The sequence below is a fragment of the Hyperolius riggenbachi genome, chromosome 5, assembly GCF_040937935.1.
Source record: "Hyperolius riggenbachi isolate aHypRig1 chromosome 5, aHypRig1.pri, whole genome shotgun sequence".
NCBI lineage: Eukaryota > Metazoa > Chordata > Amphibia > Anura > Hyperoliidae > Hyperolius > Hyperolius riggenbachi.
Window position 1 is genome coordinate 77,655,244 of NC_090650.1, and position 19,271 is coordinate 77,674,514.

The 19,271-nt window shown below is 45.6% G+C and overlaps 1 protein-coding gene across 2 annotated transcripts in view; it reads right to left on the reverse strand.

The window, feature by feature from the left end:
• DPP6 (dipeptidyl peptidase like 6) overlaps positions 1 to 19,271 on the reverse strand; it is a 1,780,442-nt gene that overhangs the window by 1,315,439 nt on the left and 445,732 nt on the right. Inside the window, exon 1 of one of the 2 annotated variants that reach the window (XM_068235887.1) lies at positions 11,345 to 12,012. The exons of the other annotated variant lie outside the window; for it this stretch is intronic. Within the exon in view, the coding sequence (XP_068091988.1) occupies positions 11,345 to 11,536 (192 nt within the window). The 5' untranslated portion in view covers positions 11,537 to 12,012. Of the gene's footprint in view, positions 1 to 11,344; positions 12,013 to 19,271 lie in introns of those variants that run through there. 2 annotated transcript variants of the gene reach the window in all.

The window sequence follows — 19,271 nt, forward strand, 5'->3', positions numbered from 1 at the left end:
ATATTTATTACATGGTGCAGCGACAGCCACATGCCACAGGCCACCAGTGTGTATACCACTAATGGAGGAGCGGTGGATTCTGAAGACGAATGGGCACCATGCGGTAGGCAACACAGGACAGTCAGTGTATAAAGGCACACATGGGGAGCACATTTATACAATAGGGGGAATAGTGCCGGGGGTTTCGTCATGTTCGTTGCTCTTCCCGATATCGGTCGCTGTTTACTGCCGCACACCTGATCGACCAAGACAGCCCGACATCTTGCAGCATGTCCTATTGATAGCTGAAAAACGTAGTGTGTACACCGCTACAACCCACCAATCCCCTCCGACAGTGCACAACCAGGTCAGCAAGGCCCACACAAAGTATAGAAGCAAAGGTCCGCACTTGTCCAAGGTTCCAATTCTTTATTTAGGACATATCCAATAATAACACATGCATCAAAAAGCTTTTTGATGCATGTGTTATTATTGGATATGTCCTAAATAAAGAATTGGAACCTTGGACAAGTGCGGACCTTTGCTTCTATTCTATGTCCTATTGATACATGCAACAATTTTCAGTACAAAATTGGTAGCATGGTGGATTGTGCATGCTCTTGGCAGCACCAATTAGCATCAGACTTCATAATTATCCAATCAGATGGTCAATCTCCCGCTAAGTCGAGAGATGTATGGCCACCTTTAGTCTGACACTGATCTGAAGAAGCTGAGGTTGTGCTGGATTTTATCCGGGAACAGTGGCAATCAGTGACGGCCATGTTTTCATGTGTTGACACTGGTCTTACAGAGGCAAATGCCGATGCTGGACATAGTCTCACACTATGCATGCAAGAAGTTGTCATTGGCATCTCACTGACCAACTCTGTCTGCTGGGTTTATATAAAGTGTATCACCAATCACAGAATAAGACCTATACAGCAGGGGTCTCAAACTCAATTTACCTGGGGGCCGCAGGAGGCAAAGTCAGGATAAGGCTGGGCCGCATAAGGGATTTTACAATCGCGGTGCATCGCCGCCTCTGCCCGCCCCTCTCACTCTTCCTTCACAGAGAGGGGCGGGGAGAGGCGGTGATTGACGTCAGGAGGGGCAGAGCTGAAGCTGAAAGCTCTGCCCCTTCCAGGAAATGCCGGCGGATTGCCACCCAGGTGATTTGGGGGCTCTGCAGCCCTTGTTTAGCGGTGGGGATGCGGCGGATTACTTGGGAGCACTGAAGCGAACTATAAGGAAGCTTTTGCCAGCGAGGGCCACACAATATTGTATCGAGGGCCGCAAATGGCCTGCGGGCCGCGAGTTTGTGACCCCTGCTATACAGCCTTCAGTGTGAAAAGGCAGATTTAAAATAGTATTTTAAAATGTTATTGTATTCATTAGAGCCTGCAGTATTAGATCTGTTGTTCATCACTCCAGTGTAAATCTACCTAGATATGTAAGGATTTATTCACTCGAAACAATCATTTGGCAGGAAATCTAATCCTGTCCTATTCAGTTATCTGCCGAGTTGGATAAGACTCAACTGACCATTATTGTAATGCCTGCTATAGGTCACAGCAGGACAAGTCCTGCTCCTCCTCCCCCTCCCCTCTCCATAGGACAGAGCTCCAGCTACATATAACAGTACAATGACTCCTGCTCCTCCTCCCCCTCCCCTCTCCATAGGACGGAGCTCCAGCTACATATAACAGTACAATGACTCCTGCTCCTCCTCCCCCTCCATAGGACAGGCCTCCAGCTACATCTCACAAAACAATGGCTGGCTCCTGCTCCTCCCCCCCCCCACCATAGAACAGACCTCCAGCTACAGCTTATAGTACAATGACTCTTGCTCCTCCTTCCCCTCCCCTATTTATAGGACAGACCTCCAGCTACAGCTCACAGTACAATGACTCCTGCTCATCCTCCCCTCTCCATAGAAAAGAACTCCAGCTACAGCTCACAGTATGACTCCTGCTCCTCCTCTCCTCCCCTCTCCATAGGACAGACATCCAGCTACATCTCACAGTACAATGGCTCCTGCTTCTCCCCCCCCCTCTCTCCACAGGACAGGCCTCCAGCTAAAGCTCACAGTATCATGGCTCCTGCTCCTCTTCCACCTCCCCTCTCCATAGGACAGACCTCCAGCTACATCTCACAGTACAATAGCTCCTGCTCCTCCAACCCTCCCCTCTCCATAGCACAGACCTCCAGCTACAGTTCATAGTACAATGGCTCCTGCTCCTCCTTCCCCTCCCCTCTCCATAGGACAGACCTCCAGCTACAGCTCACAGTACAATCACTCCTGCCCCCCCCCCCCCCTCTCCATAGGACAGACCTCCAGCTACAGCTCACAGTGCAATGACTCCTACACCTCCTCCCCTCCCCTCTCCATAGGACAGACCTCCAGCTACAGCTCACAGTACATCGACTCCTGCACCTCCTCCCCTCTCCATAGGACAGACCTCCAGCTACATCTCACAGTACAATGATTCCTGCTCCTCCTCCCCCTCCCCTCTCCATAGGACAGACCTCCAGCTACAGCTCACAGTACAATGACTCCTGCACCTCCTCCCCTCCCCTCTCCATAGGACAGAACTCCAGCTACAGCTCACAGTACAATGACTCCTGCACCTCCTCCCCTCCCCTCTCCATAGGACAGAACTCCAGCTACAGCTCACAGTACAATGACTCCTGCACCTCCTCCCCTCTTTCCATAGGACAGACCTCCAGCTACATCTCACAGTACAATGATTCCTGCTCCTCCTCCCCCACCCCTCTCCATAGGACAGACCTCCAGCTACAGCTCACAGTACAATGGCCTCAATTCACTAAGGTCATGCTGGAGATAATAAGGCAAGAGATAACTTACCTCCACACAGTGAGAGAGTTATTTTATCTCTTCATTCCTTAAGTTACCTCTTCTGTAGTTAATTTACCTCCTCTGTAGTTAATTTACCTCCTCTGTAGTTATTTTCACACGCAGTTAATAAACAGCCTGTCTTTAACTCTGGAGATATTTTAAAGACAGAAGAGCTAACTTTAGGTTTGCCTGAGGTAAAATGTTTCCTGAATACGACATGCCTTATCACCATGGTAATAACTATAGAAGAGTTATTAAAGACAAGAGATAAGCTTAGTGAATTGAGACCAATGACTCCTGCACCTCCTCCCCTCCCCTCTCCATAGGACAGAACTCCAGCTACAGCTCACAGTACAATGATTCCTGCTCCTCCTCCCCCTCCCCTCTCCATAGGACAGACCTCCAGCTAAAGCTCACAGTACAATGATTCCTGCTCCTCCTCCCCCTCCCCTCTTTATAGGACAGACCTCCAGCTAAAGCTCACAGTACAATGACTCCTGCTCCTCCTCCCCTCTCCTCTCCATAGGACAGAACTCCAGCTACAGCTCACAGTATGACTCCTGCTCCTCCTTTCCCTCCCCTCTCCATAGGACAGAACTCCAGCTACAGCTCACAGTATGACTCCTGCTCCTCCTTTCCCTCCCCTCTCCATAGGACAGAACTCCAGCTACAGCTCACAGTATGACTCCTGCTCCTCCTCCCCCTCCCCTCTCCATAGGACAGACCTCCAGCTACAGCTCACAGTACAATGGCCTCAATTCACTAAGCTTATCTCCTGTCTTTAATAACTCTTCTAGAGTTGTTACCATGGTGATAAGGCATGTAGTATTCAGGAAACATTTTACCTCAGGCAAAGCTAAAGTTAACTCTTCTGTCTTTAAGTTAACTCTTTAATCCTTAAAATAACTCCAGAGTTAAAGACAGGCTGTTCATTAACTGCATGTGAAAATAACTACAGAGGAGGTAAATTAACTACAGAAGAGGTAACGTAAGGAATGAAGAGATAAGATAACTCTCTTACTAGTGGAGGTAAGTTTTCTCTTGCCTTATTATCTCCAGCATGATCTTAGTGAATTGAGGCCAATGACTCCTAATATCATAACCTACATCAATTATTGTTGTGGGCACTCTTTGTGCCCACAACAATAATTGATGTAGGTTATGATATTCATGTGCACTAGATTTGGGTAGGAAGACAAAAGGTGTCTTGCCTGGAGTGCCAAAATGGTAAAAAAACAAACAAACAAACAAACCCTTGGTGGTGCAACCTTCAGAATCATTTGTGACTGCAAGGCTAGAACTGTAGCTCTGAATACAAGTTTGGATGATACAAATGCTATACAGGGAATGCTCTTCAGCCAGTAATTGCGTCCCTACCCTTACATAACAATAGTTAGCTTTCACCTGCAGAAACAGGTCACATTTTCCTGGGTGCTCAGAGCACGGCATGAGCTGGAAGCGCCTGAACTGTGTGACAGGAGCAGTGACAGTCACAGGGAGCTCAGCCCAGACAAAGAACATACTTTGTTGACATGGTTGAAAGGAGAATGTATTCAAATAGTTATTTGGTTACAGCTGCATGCAATTACACCCCACAAACCTGCACAAACAGGAGTCTGGCTGGAAGCATTAAATATAATTAACCTGTCCGGCACCTTAATGACCGAGAACAAGAGAAAAAGGAACACAAAGGCTCTTCGGCAATTTGGAAAGTAATTTATTATCATTATAAAATGAAGTCTGTGTGTTTTGATGGCAAACAATGATGGACAGGCCTCTCCTTGCTGAAGATGCGTGTGTATCGGGGAAATGTGTACATATTTATCTTGGGGAGTCCTTCCTGCTGTTTATGGTGATTGCTGCTGACCACTGGCCCTTAACACTTTAGCAGACAATTTATTTAGAGGCTTTCAAGTACTAAAGGACAATTTATTTTAGCACTTTTTTATTTCTAATTTGTTACATTTGCTTGCTATTAATTAGTACTGCTGTAATGTGCATTTATGGCAACTTGTCAGTAGGGAGCAGTGTGAGACAATAACAGAGGATGTCTGCTTTCACTTTCTATATCCTCTGCTAGCAGAGAGGCATCAAATCATTACAAGAATTTACAGCACAACAAGTTCTGCCGGCTAAGACCAATAGCTGTGCACTTATATCAAACGAGAAGCTGCTAATGAGTTAAGAAAGTGTTTCTCAAACCTGTCCTCGTGACCTCCCAGCGGTGCATGTTTTGCAGGCAGAATCACCTATGCACATGTGTGGTAATTAGTGGCTCAGTTAGGTGGATTCCATGTAGCTGAGACACTAATTACCCCACCTGTGCATAGGTGAGGTTGCCTGCAAAACATGCACTGTTGGGAAGTCACAAGGACAGGTTTGAGAAAGACTGGGTTAAGGATACAGGTGTAAGAAACAAAGAAACTATACGTTGGTTGCTATTGGCAACAACACAACACACCTTTATTCCGGCACCAGCAACTCATTAGTAAGAGCTGCAAACACGACTTTCATAACAGCAAACAGCATAAGAGATAGAACTTCTTTAGGCGTCTTCCAAGTTTCAAGGTGTTTATTCAATAAACAGATATACAGATACAGTTCATTACATCTTAGCAGATTGCTCTGTAGTAAGTCCGTTGCGTTACAGCTTCTTGATTACCTTCCTGTTGAATGGTAATCAGGTTATCTTCTGCCTATACTACGTTACATCTAGACTACCTAGCCCAGAGGCCTATCTACTATGTACAACATACAGTTATAGAATATGACACAACATCATTGAATAGAAGTCAAGGGTTGGAGAAAGCCAGAAGAGGAAGGGAAAGTGTCTCTCCTCAGCTTGTGACCCCCTTTTAATACCGGTTACCGAAGAGTTAAATGTGACATCATCTGAGCCATCACTCCAAACCTACAATTGGCTCAGACCCCTTGTGATGTCATGACACTCACATACTTAATTAATATTCCGAGTGCATTTTCCCCTACATAAAAAGAATGCCATGTTTGGTAAATATGGCCTATGTTTACCTTTAGGTCTCCTAACCGGCTGGGGCAGTTTAGGCCTGTGGCCTCCCTTCAGAGACATGTTCAGGACATATTCCTGGTAACTGCCTGCATCCTCGATTCTGCGAGAACCTCTTAAAGGTATACTCTGCGAACAAGCCTTTTACCTAAAACTCAGTCCAAATAACTGAGGCCTACTTAAATGATAACAACAGGCTCTTTTCTACAGCAAATCAGACTCATGAAAAACACGTTGCAAAATGATCACGAATTGGAAGGAATTACAAATATGATTTTTGTGCAATTGTAAGTTATTAAGAATTGTAAGCTATAAAGAAATAAGGGATGGGGCATAGGAAAAATGCAAGAAATTGCATAGTATCGTGCTTGCTATGCATTTTCTTTTTTAATGCCCTTTCACAGACTTCAACCTAAATTGAATGATGTCAGATTGCCACAGTGGGAATGGGGCACCGAGATTATATTGATAGTCGCAGAGCTTCTGTGATTTCTTAAGTACATAAAAATCAGAACCCGCTCAGTACAAAGGGGCTCCAAATGAAAACTAAAATACAGATATAACATAAACAGTCATAGGATCCCACTCTCACAAAGGCTCCGGTTTATAACTGTTACTCACACACAGGCATTAGGTTTTAGTGTAATAACAGGGGGTCTACATTTTGCAGCTGGCCTTGTACCAGACTGCCGACCCATAATCCTCCTTCAGTGGCTGCACAAGATCGACATTGGTGCTACAGTAAGAATCTGACCGTAACCAATAATACAATTTTTAGTGTTGTTGTTTGAATTCGGGACAACATGGTTCAGAACCTGAGCAGCCCCATTCAGCACCAGACAGCAGGACTGTAAGCATTCCATTTAGCTCAGAGAGGCCCAGTGCACACCAAAAATGTCTAGCAGATCCACAAAACGTTAGAGGTTTTTGAAGCAGATTTTCAGAGCGATTCTAGGCATGTTTAGAGAGATTTTCTAAACATGCCTAGCATTTTTTGGAACATTTATGTGTAGCAGATTTCACATATTGTTACAGTAAAGCTGTTACTGAACAGCTACTGTAACAAAAACGCCTGGGAAACACTGCTCTGATCTAGAGTTTTTCAGAGTGGTTTGAGCTTTTCCTATACTTTACATTAAGGCAGAAACGCATCTGCAAACCGCAAAGATACTGCAGGAGCCACGTTTGCGGTTTGCTAAAAACCTCAAACCGCTGGTGTGCACCATCCCTACGAGATACATTAGCCAAGCGTTTTCACAGGCGGCAGCAGTTTTGAAAACGCAACCAAAAACGCTTGGTGTGCACCAGCCCTCACTTCCTCCTTTCCAGCTTGGAATCAGGAAGTATCAGAGCTAAATGAAACACATCCCATGTTGCTGTCCGGTGCTGAAATTATCCTGAATGTGGCTGGTCAAGCTATGAACCACATGCTTCTACATTTGAAGAACACTACCACCTATTTTACCCTTACTTGACCTACACTGGCCTGCCCAGCTTTAACTTTTTTTGATTCTTAAAATCTGTTATGTGTTGGGGCAGAGAGTTCTGATAATGGTTCAGGGCAAAGCTCCAGGTGGAGTGCAAATAAAAACACTGCTTCACTTTCACTATGCTCCCTTTGGATAGAGTGAGCAGATTCTCCCATGATGCAGTTCTACAGAGAGATCCTGAGACCAGCTTTACACCTGAACCTGGAGTACTCAGTTCACAGTTCAGGAAAGGGCTTTAGATAAAACAAAAATCAGATGCAAAGGCCCTGTTCACATTATAAATCTCCAGTGCTATTGCAAGCAGTTGCAAGAGAGTTTTATAAGTGCTTTTCCCTGCGCTTTGTGCTTAGAAAATCGCTTTTCTAATCACTTTTTCAGAGCGATTCGTTTTTTTTCATTCCTGACCTCAGTCAGTCAGGAAGTAAACTCTTTCACCCGGAAATTAATAAATACAATGTATTTATTTATAGAAGCGCTCGGGAAATCGCTATACAACGCACTTTTTCAAGCACTTTGCAATTTCCCTATACCTTCCATTAAGCCAAAGCACTCAGAAATTGGTACAGACAGGGCTTTTAGAAGTGGATCGCAATCTAACCGCTTATATGTGAACACTCTGATAGGGAGTCATTGCACACGCGCTTTTAGGGAGATTTCTAAAATTGCCAGTGCTTAAAAAAATCTGCAAACGCTCATAGGGCTCAATTCACTAAAGTGTGATAACTGCTATCACAGCAGTTATCACGCGAGCTGCTGCCGCAAAGGTTTGCGCGAACAGCATTATTTCCCGTGATAAGCAAAGGTTTGCGTGCGATCATGTGCGCTTTTCACGTGAAAAGCGCACGTGATCGCGCACAAACCGTCGCTTATCACGCAAAGAAACACTGTTCGCGCGAAAACCTTGTTATCACACTTTAGTGAATTGAGCCCTAAGTGTGAACAATATCTTAAAATAAATCTTTAAGTCTAGAAAAAAAATGCAGTTAACTTACCTGGGGCTTCTTGCAGCCCCTTGCAGTCATTCTGTGTCTGCGCTGTCCTCCTGCGACCCCCTCAGGATGTGCGCGACTTGGGGCCACACGAGTGCATTAACCTGTCACTGGCCACAACTGGCAAGCTTTGAGGGGGTCGCTGATGCTGAGTGGAGGGTCACGGAAAGATAGCGCAGGCACATGATGACTGCAGGGGGCTGCAAGAAGCCCCAGGTAAGTTAAACTGCTTATTTTTTTTAGACTTAATGTAGACCTGAGCCGACAGAATATAAACATTTTAAACATATCTGGGGCTTTCTCCAGCCCCCTCCACACCGATCGCTGGGGGCGTTCTGCGTAGTATTACTGTGCAGGTGCAGAACACTCCCAGCTGCTGGAGAGCGATGGAAGAGTGCACACAGGCGAACTGCGCTTGCTGACCCTGACTGGCGAATCTAACAGGCCATATACTGAAGAATCCAGGAGGCGGAGTAAGGTGGCGAGAGACTGATTGGCGTGCAAGGGGCTGGAGGAAGCCACAGGTATCTACAAAAAACTTTTATATCCTGTTGTCCCAGGTTCACTGTAAGCATTCCTTTAAACTGTTGGACATGTGATCTAATAACACCTTAGAAATATAAGAAGTTAATAAAGCGAACCTGCAAATGACAAATGCAATCCACAGCTCGGTTAATAATACCAAAACAGTGCAAAGATTATGCTATAGATGAGCAAAAATAAATTACTTTAAACTACAGCAATCCAACACAAAAATATAATTTGCGTGGTATTTTTTCGTTTGGTTTAAGCTCCGTATTATCAAACGAAGAAGATTCCCCAGACATCTGTCGTGCTGACAAACTAAAAATACGCTCCAAGCAAGATGGGGGGAAATGAATTCAAGCAAAAAAATGTAACTGGTGATATGTATACAGGTCCCTTTCCTTTCCGACAGCACCACCTACAGCACAGACGCCATAAGAGCGAACATTACAAGATCTATACGTAGTTTTTACACCACAAGCACCAATAACCAATACCAATAGAGAAGCACAGCATTGTTCTGCCTCTTAAAGGGATCAAAGTGTATTTGAAGTGAAAATGGCAAACTTTAAAAATAAAGAATGGGCTTCCTGATAAAGACATTGTAAGAGCGCAACAATGACAAACAGTTCAGTGACCCATGGCAACCAATCCCAATTCAGTTAATGTTATCAGACTGATGGAAATACATTTTGATTGGCTCGTATGCATTAGAGTATACCTTGAAGGGCAACTTAAGTGAAAAGGATATGGAGGCTGCCATATTTATTACCTTGTAAACAATACCAGTTGCCTGGCAGCCCTGCTGATCTATTTGGCTGCAGTAGTATTTGAATAGCACCAGAAACAAGCTTGCAGCTAATCTTGTCAGAAACACCTGCATGCTTGTTCAGGGTCTATGGCTAAAGGTATTAGAGGCAGAGGATCAGCAGGATAGCCAGGTGACTTGTATTGCTTAAAAGAAAACAAATATGGCAGCCTCCATTTATCTTTCACTTCAGTTGTCCTTTAAAGAACAGAATGATGATCTGTAATGTAAATATATGAATCTACTGCGTAGCCCTTTATAGCAATATATAAAGGGCTTACCGGTACATGTATTACAAGACTTGTTTTCCCATTCAAATACAGTATTAAAGACAGCCAAGTACTTTCTGATCATATCTAGCTGGAATCTATTGCGTTCCTTAAAAGCAATCAATAACTTTAAATCAATGCCATGGGCCTAAATGATCGAAACATGATCAATTCTGTCCTGCAATGATTTCTACAATACACTCAATGGGTTCCAATTAGATCCTTGTACAAATTCCTATAAATTCTGTTTGCTACACCAACGACTTGAATAAATGGTGAAGAATATTGATCGCATGTTTGAACTGCTACAGGGCTGAGAAGTGTATGTCCACCATTACTGACGAGCAGCCAGATTCGCAAGCGTACACCTCACAGTCATTTGTCGTGACGTGGTAACTGGTCTATCGTTGAATATTAAAATCCAATCGTCCAAAACGCAATAAATACATTTGGAGAATTCTGGTCTGTATTATTAAGAGGCCACTTTGTGTACGCAGTATAGAAACTTAAAAAACGAAGATGAACAATGTGTATGCAGCACAGCGGTGTGATTGTTTTGCTGATACCCTGTTTACATGCCATGTTACAGGAATACTGTACAGTGTATACAGATACCGGCCCACACGTCTATGAGAAGATCTGGTTTATATCCACTGCAGTGGGCTAAATGCAGATCACAAATTGGTCGGAGTACTGCTTAACTCTGTCACTGCTGGCCTTGCCTCAATGACACTGCACACAAGCAGGCCTTTTCAATAAGACACCCTCGGCAATGATCAATGGCTGGTAATTCTATTTCATTCGCCAACCCAAAAGAGGGTGCCTTGGATGAGTCACTGGTTACTAAGGTGATATGCAAATACTACCTTTGAAATTTCTTTCATATCAGGGCAATAAAGCACGCCGGGATTAGTTAGCATCGAATATATTACAATAATTGATTTTAGTATGACCGCAGTTGGCAATAAATGTGTGAACTGGCAGGACCTCTCTGTGCTAGTGAAGTTGCTGCTGTAGCTGGCAGTAGGATTAACTGGCGGCGCTGATGGGATGATAGAAGTCGCGGTGGGGATTTCCCACTTCAAGGGTTAACGGCTGAGTTGTATCAACATTCCGTTCATTCTGCATCATTTACTGATCAATAAAGTTTGCATTAAAACAGGCTTAATGGAGTAGGCAGCAGTAAAACACAGCAATGGTAAAACCCGTCTCGCTTTTCTTAAGGAACCCCCGAAGCACTGAATAAATCATTCTGAAAACCCTATCAATGGTTTTTAAAGAGGGGGGCTGGGCCACTGGGGGTGCCAGACACACAGATCAGGAGCAAGAATATACACATCACTTTAAAGGGGGGGGGGGGGGGGAAGGAGGGGGGATTGGATAATAACAACAAACGTCTTACATCTTCCTCCTCACAGTCATGCCGTGCCTGGTACTGATAAGAGGGTCGCGTCTCTGGCGGTGGGCGTGCGGTCTTGCCAGCGGCGTCCTCTTCTGCGTTCTGGCCACCCAAAAGGTGACTGGCTTCAGGTGGCATGGGGAAAGACCTGGACGTGTTGATCTTCCCAGTAAACCTTTGATACAACGAAGCCATCAAGGCAATCCTTTCAGCTTTACAAACAAGAAAAGTCAGATCTGGCAAACTGTCTTTTAACCCCCTTATTTTACTAAGAGATCAATGGGCACTGTGGGTGAGGAGAGAGAAGAAAAAAAAAATAAGCCAACAGGCCCCATAAAGCTCGCACCAGACAGAAGAAAAAGTCAACCATCCAACAGGGGATCTTAGATGGTGGCCACTAGCGTTTAATAAAGAGGCAAAACCACTGAGGGAGAACAGCTTTCCCAATCACTCTTCAGCCTGAGGTGTCCGATCAATTGGCTGTGGAGGCTGCATGCCAACAGTCCATAGAAAGGGGGGAGAGAGAGAGACTCAGTGAGAAGACTCAGAAAGAGTCAACACATCATTCAGAGCACGTTGCCTGTTTCCCTTCTCCCTTTGTGGATATGGGGAGAGGGGAGGGGGAGAAGCTTGCGAGTATTTTCCTGCTAGGTTTTCACTAATCTTGAAGAGCAACAGCCACCTGATTGAAATGAAGCCGTGGAGTGCTGGAGAGAGGAGGGTGGGAGTGCGCGCTGAGACAGAAGGCAGTGGGAGGGAGGGAGGGAGGCGGAACGCAGAAGAACTGCATCCCCCGGTCGCTCTCCGTGGTGCTGAAATGGATTTGCTTATTCTCGCTGCATGTCAAGCATCGCTCCACTATCTATCTATCCCCTCTCTGCGTGTTGTGTGAGTGGAATGTGGCTGCCACTGCTCTTCCTCCTAACGTCCCCGTTCTGTCATCTCTCAGCCTCCCCGTGTCATCTATATGTGTTTTGCTGCTTCAGTCTCTAAACAAACATGTTGCAGAGGGGGGTGTCATCATCCTCCTCACCGGCAGCAGCAGCTGTATGCTTTATCAAAGGCAAGACACCGCTAACATACAAATGGCCAATAGACGCCTGTAACGATGACGGGATAGCAGTATCCAGAAGGAGATGAATGGCAGAAACTTGCTGCAGGGAAAGAGTCTTACACACTTGTGCTAGTCACATGTTCTCATATGTAAACACAAGAGATTACAGCTGAGTTTTCTCTGAAGTGGGAAAGTGTCCTATTGGAAATGTACTTGGTCACTTACCTAAGTAAGCACCATTATAAATTGCACAGTGTACACTGTACAGTGTAAAATTTGGGCATCCAGAGTGCCCAGAGTTTATCAGGTGCCCAATCTGCCCACTAAAGCTGCATCTTATTATCCTAATTGCAGAGTATTGAGAAGAGGGGCTAAGGTTAGGCATGGAGGGGGGGTGTTTAAGGTGACCATTAATGATCCAATTTCTAGCAAAAAATCGTTCACTACACCACATCGAACCAAACTTTGCTTCCTATCCATCACAACCAACAAGAAAATCCAAATTTTGGTTTGACTAAAATCCAATCAGACGATTATTTTTAACCTCCTGAGCGATAATCCCGAGCTGAGCTCGGGGTATATCGCGCAGGAGGATTTCTCAGGCCCTGGTGGGCCGATTTGCATAATTTTTTTTTGTTACACGCAGCTAGCACTTTGCTAGCTGCGTGTAACTTCCGCTCGCCGCCGATCCGCCGCCGCTCGTCGTGCAGCCCCCCTCCCCGACCCCTTGCGCAGCCTGGCCAATCAGTGCCAGGCAGCGCTGAGGGGTGGATCGGGACTCCCTCCAATGTCACGATGTCCATGATGTCGGTGACGTCATCCCGCCCCGTCGCCATGGCGACCGGGGAAGCCCAGCAGGAAATCCTGTTCTGAACGGGATTTCCTGCTTACTCTGATCGCCGAAGGCGATCGGAGTGGGTGGGGGGATGCCGCTGCGCTGCGGCTATCATGTAGCGAGCCCTGGGCTCGCTACATGATTTAAAAAATAAAAAATTTAAAAAAATAGTGCTGCGCCACCTCCTGGGCGATATAATTGTATCGCCCAGAGGATTAAATCGTTTGTAATCGATTGTGCCCATCAATGGAGATTATTTACAACCAATCCAATCAGAATTTCTGATAGTTCAAACGATTTTTCGCTAGAAATTGGAACGTTAGTGGCCACCTTTAGTGTTAGATGTGAGGGGGTCACCTGTTAGGTGCGGGGGGAGGTGTCTTTAAGGGTTAGGTGTGGGGGGAGAGGTAGAGGTTAGGCATTGGTAAGATAGATTTCTGTGTGAGAATAGTGTTAGGTTATGTTGTAGTAAAATATCAGTATTATTTACTGTATTTTACTATGGTAACTAACAATTTTAAAATGTAGAATCTACTTGCCAAAATTGGGTGCCCAAATTTCCTTCCACCCCTTTTCATGCACGCGGTTTTCTCTGCTTCTAAAACATTATTAAAGAGAACCTGAGGTAATTACAAATAAAATACAAATGGAAGGTTGCATCCGCGCTTCATTCATGATGGGGTTGTACTGCACGTTTACAAGTAAGCCTGCACAGTACCGCGGAGCTGCCTGTGGACAAGGCATGGACGTTCACCAGCACGACCGTGCAGTGCCCATGCATACATGCAGCCATGATAACACCTGACAAGCTCTTGATGGATGTGTTCCGAAGGTTCACACATGGCAACAGAGCTGTTTAAGCAGTAGGGGGTTCCCGGGGCAAAGGAAACCTAGGGGCCCCATAGCCAACCCCCTTTCCCCAAGAAAAATCAGCTCCCAGGCCCTCATGTTGGTACACCTTGTGGTCTGACTGCATGTCCTGCAGTTACACTGATAGGCAGGCACATCCGGATGCTGGTCCAGCCATCAACAGTCAGCGCGCTTCTCCTCACATGGTGTACATGCCTGAGTCACATGATGGGGGGAGCATCATGCTACTGCTGGTCCAGCCTGGCCCTGTGTATGTAATGCAGCCAGCTAACCATGGAGGCCAGGACGCCTCCAGCCGGAATCAGTTACGTATGGCCTTGGCTCCCTGACCCCACTCTTAGCATGATTGCATCACCACAATCTCCGCCCACACAGGCTCCCAGCCCAGACAGAGACCACACGCAGCCGGCCAAAGCATCCAGCAGCTGCCGCGGACAGGACATGCTGTCAGGGGAAGGGGCGGACATCTTTGGCTGGCAAAGGGGGCCCCCAGGGACTCTGGAGCCCAGTGGAAATTGTCCCCTTTGCCTTACTTGTAGTGCTGGCCCTGCGTGGCAACAGTGGGATTGAGGAAGACATGGGAAGCCTCTGAACTGTCCTGTTCCTTCTACCTAGATAACTATGCAGCTTTTTTATTCAGGCCCCCTGTGTACACTTTAAAGCAAATCTGTCATTTTAAAAAAGGCAGTAGAGGGAAACCTCTGGATCCTCCAGAGGCTTCTCCAATCTTTCATGAGCCCACTGATGGTCGCCAAGTGTGGCCACGCTTGTACATGGATGGGAGCACGGTTGTGCGAACATATTCAATAAGCCCTCATCAATTAGGTTCAGGGGGTCCCAGCGCTGAAACAGCAAGCTTGAGGGAGACAGGAAAAGCCTTAAGACTATCCTGAGGCTTCTCTCTTCTAAGGTGAGTAACTTTTCCCCCAAAATGTTCCTTCAGCTTTACTTTAGTTGGGTTCACAGATACGCCGGATAAAAATGTGTACAGTTACATTACAGTCCTGTCCAGTACATATGTATCCATTTTGTATCCGTTTTAACGCAACAGACAGTATTTGTGTTCCTTTCTTTCTGCTCTCTGTACTACAAAGAACAGGAAATCACCATCCTGTAAAATATAGGATAGTGGGAATGGCTGCTGTTCGTTTCCATTGATTTGACATACACTGTGTCTGCTGTAGTATCCAGTTAGGGCTGGTTCACACATGCTTCAAAAATGTAAAATTTTCCGGACTCTACATAATCGGATATACAGATATAAAAATGGATACAATTTTAAATGGATTCAGTCACATATTTCAGATCTGTTTAATCCATTCCATAAATGGAACTAAAAGTCCCGACCTGCAGCAATTTTTCCGGACCTGAAACTTAACGTACAGGATATTGGACTTGATTCACTAAGCACAGCGCAGCGTAACAGGGCGAGTTAGCTACTGTTACGCGCTAGTGAATCATTGTGCCTTAATTCTCTCTCCATGCATGCTATGCGCGCTAGTGGCAGCATAGTGTTGGTAGTCAGCGGAGCGGGCACTCAGTGCACACTATGCTGCTGTATTGCAGCATAGCGAATGCTAGTAGCTTAATGTCGGCTCCACTCCTCCCACCATGAGCACCTTCGGGTCCAGTCACATTTAACCTCCTGAGCGTTACGCCGCTCAGAAGGTTTTGTTATTTTTTGCCCGATTTTATAATAAATGTTCCTAATGGCTGTAAAGCCTCTATGTAACGATTGGTGTCAGCACGCAGAGAGAATCTGATTATTGATGATCTGCAGTATCACCAAAAATGCAGATATATACCTGAATATAGATGATCTGCAGAATCACCAATAATACAGATATAGTTCTAACCTCTGGACACCTATGTATACTCGTGAGTGTTTGGTGCAAAGTTGTATGACTTTGAGTAACGCACCTGAGGAGCAGGTGATCTTAGACAGTATAGGCAATACTGCTCTCAGAGAGCACAGAACCTTCCAGCAGCCTGAGACTCTCCAAGGGGTGGAGTCAGGCTGAAGGTAGGAAGGACCAGAGAGTGAGTGACACCTGAAGGTGGATGTCACTGACAGATCTGGAGACTATCTCTTAAGAGGCAAGATAGCTCTCGAGGTCGGGCAAGCCAGGTCGGCAACACACGGACAGACAAAGTACAAAGACAGAAAACTGATTCGGTATCCAAGGCAGGCAGGGTTTGGCAACGGAATATCAGATATGCATGGTACCGAATCAGAGAGCAGAGGGATAGTCTGGAAAGCAATAGGTCATAACAGATATCAAACAATGCCTAGTCTTGGGTGTGAGGTCCGTGGTCTCTACACCCTGGAACTAGTCTGAAGTATACCAGAATGATAACACAAGTTCCCTAGTCTTGGGTGTGAGGTCTGTGGTCTCTACACCCTGGAACTAGTCTAATGAATAACAGAATAATAACACAAGTAATCTGGCTAAGTGTGAATTCCCAGGTCCTCCTGGTTCAAACACACTGTTGGATCTGACTAAGGTCTGAGTGCTTCCATGTAGTGTTCGCAACGGCAGACAACTTGTGAGTGGCCAGCAGTAACAATATATAGAGCAGCGCTCTCTGGCGCCACCCCTAAGTGATGGACCAATGGTTACCCGCTCTGAGGTCAGCTGACCAGCCTGGTCAGCTGATCCCTCCCTGGCCACCATAAAAGTTCTGCCTCTCAGCGCACACGCGCGTATTCCTAAACCTATGTGAACTAACAGACTCAGCCACACCAGATGCACGCTGTTGCGTGCAAACCGCCGCGCTGGACGCGGAACCAGCCGCCTCACTGTCCATACATGCGGCGGCTTTTCCGCGTTCCTTCAGATTACCAGACGCACGCCTCCGCGTGCAAACCGGCGTGCTGGATGCGGAATCAGCTGCCTTGCTGTCAGCACATGCGGCGGCTTTTCCGCGTTCTCTCACACTCTAGCTAGAAGAAGTCTCCAGTACCCCCCGACTCCTGCCACTCCCCCGTTTATACATTACCCTGCCTGGATCCAGCGATCGGCGCAGCCTCCCAGCACAGCTCCAGTCTTCACTATGGGGAGGATCGCACATGACGTCGTCGACGTCATGACATGCGCAAACTCGGTCCTCCCCATAGAGAGATCGGAGCAGTGCCGGGAGGCTGCACGATCGCTGGATCCAGGGGGGGGGGGGTAACGTATAAATAGGGGGATCACAGGGGATCGCGGGGAACGGAGGGTGCCGGAGACTCTTACTAGCTAGCCTAGTGCTAGCTAAAGGATTTAAAACCATTGGATCCATTTTTTTCTGCACGGGGGACTCCTGGGGCCACAGAGCGGTATGCTTGACACAGTGTCGGGCATACCGCTAAGGAGGTTAAGGACCTGATCCCCGCACTCTGATTGGACCAATAGGCTGTCTGTCAAATGACAGACATTTTCACAGGAAAACGGAGTTCTTTGCAGCATTGCAAGTGGAATATCATCATTCTTCTGTGCTGTTCTGTCAGTTCCATTACTGTCCATTAAGACTGATACAAAGCGGATAGAAAGCTGATTAAAGTATACTGGACAGAACTGAAACATAACTGTATACATTTTCAACAGGTGTATGTGTGAGCCCAGCCTAAGCAACCTGTACATACTGAAAATAGCAAATGGGGGTGCAATGCGATGGCGTAGTGGGAAGCACTTTTGCCTTGCAGGCATTCCGGTTTCCCCCCACATTCCAAAAATGTACAGATAGGTTATTGGCTTCCCCTTAAAATGACCCTAGACTATGATACCTGCGCTACACAATACAAACATAAGACATATGACTATGGTAGGCATTGTGAGCCCCCCTGAGGGACAGTTAAGTGACAAGACAATGACCTCAATTCACTAAGGTTATCTTCTGTCTCTAATAACGTTTTTAGAGTTATCATCATGGTGATAAGGCATGTAGTAAACTTAACTCTTCTGTCTTTAAGTTAAGGACAGATCTCTAATGCTGGGCATGCACGGTTCATTTCTGCCGCTCAATTCTCCGCTCGATCATTCTTGCAGCTCGATTCTGCAGTCGATTCTCTTATCTTCCGCTCGTTTTTCTTATCTTTTTCCATTCACTCCTATCAGGAATCGAGCGGCAAAACGATCGAACAGGAGTTCGGACTTCGGACATGTCGGAAATTATCTATCTAACCCTCTATCTGCCTCAAAAACGAACCGTTTATTCCCAGCATCAAGTTAACATTTCAATCCTTAAAATAACTACACAATTCTAAAGTTAAAGACAGGCTGTTAATTAACTGCAAGTGAAAATAACTACAGAGGAGATAACTTAAAGAGGAACTCCAGCCTAAACAAACCTACTGTCATTAAGTTACATTAGTTATGTTAATTAAAATAGATAGGTAATATAATCTCTTACCCACCCGGTTTTAAAAGAACAGGCAAATGTTTGATTTCATGAGGGCAGCCATCTTTTTGGTTGAAAGGAGGTGACAGGGAGCATGAGACACAGTTTCAACTGTCCTGTGTGCTGATCACCCCTCCCAGTTGCTAGGAAACGTGAACAACAACATAGGAAATCCCATCATGCTTTGCACAGCATCAGGGAAAAAACCGCCGGGCAGTTTTCTTTGATGGGTGGAGCTTAGCTAAAAATGCAGCTAAAAATGATGCTTTGGTAAGAAAAACAAAGTTCTGATGCTGTGAAACTGTTAAAGAAACACCAAGCCTTCTCAGTTCTGCTGAGTAGATTTTTAGTCCGGAGGTTCTCTTTAAGGACTGAAGTGATAAGATAACTCTCTCACTGTGAAAACTTAACACCTTAACAAGGCAAGATTGATGTGTGGTGGTAAGTTTTCTCTTGCCTTATTATCTCCAGCATGATCTTAGTGAATTGAGGCCAATATCCTTTGTATAGCGCTGCAGAAGATGTTAGCACTCTATACGTACTAAATAATAATAAACATAAAATAATAATATGATCACAAGTTGCACTACTGTGAACAGGCCATCATGATTCCTATGCTAATTATGGCGCCCTTGCGATTGTCAAAATGCATCTTCTATTATTTTATGCTTCAGACTAATCAAGATTGAGTAGACAAGCTGGTAATATTGCTCACTTTTATAGAATCGATTTTCAATCTTCACTTCAATGTATGTATGGTATTGCATAGCTACTTTTCAACAATATTGGGT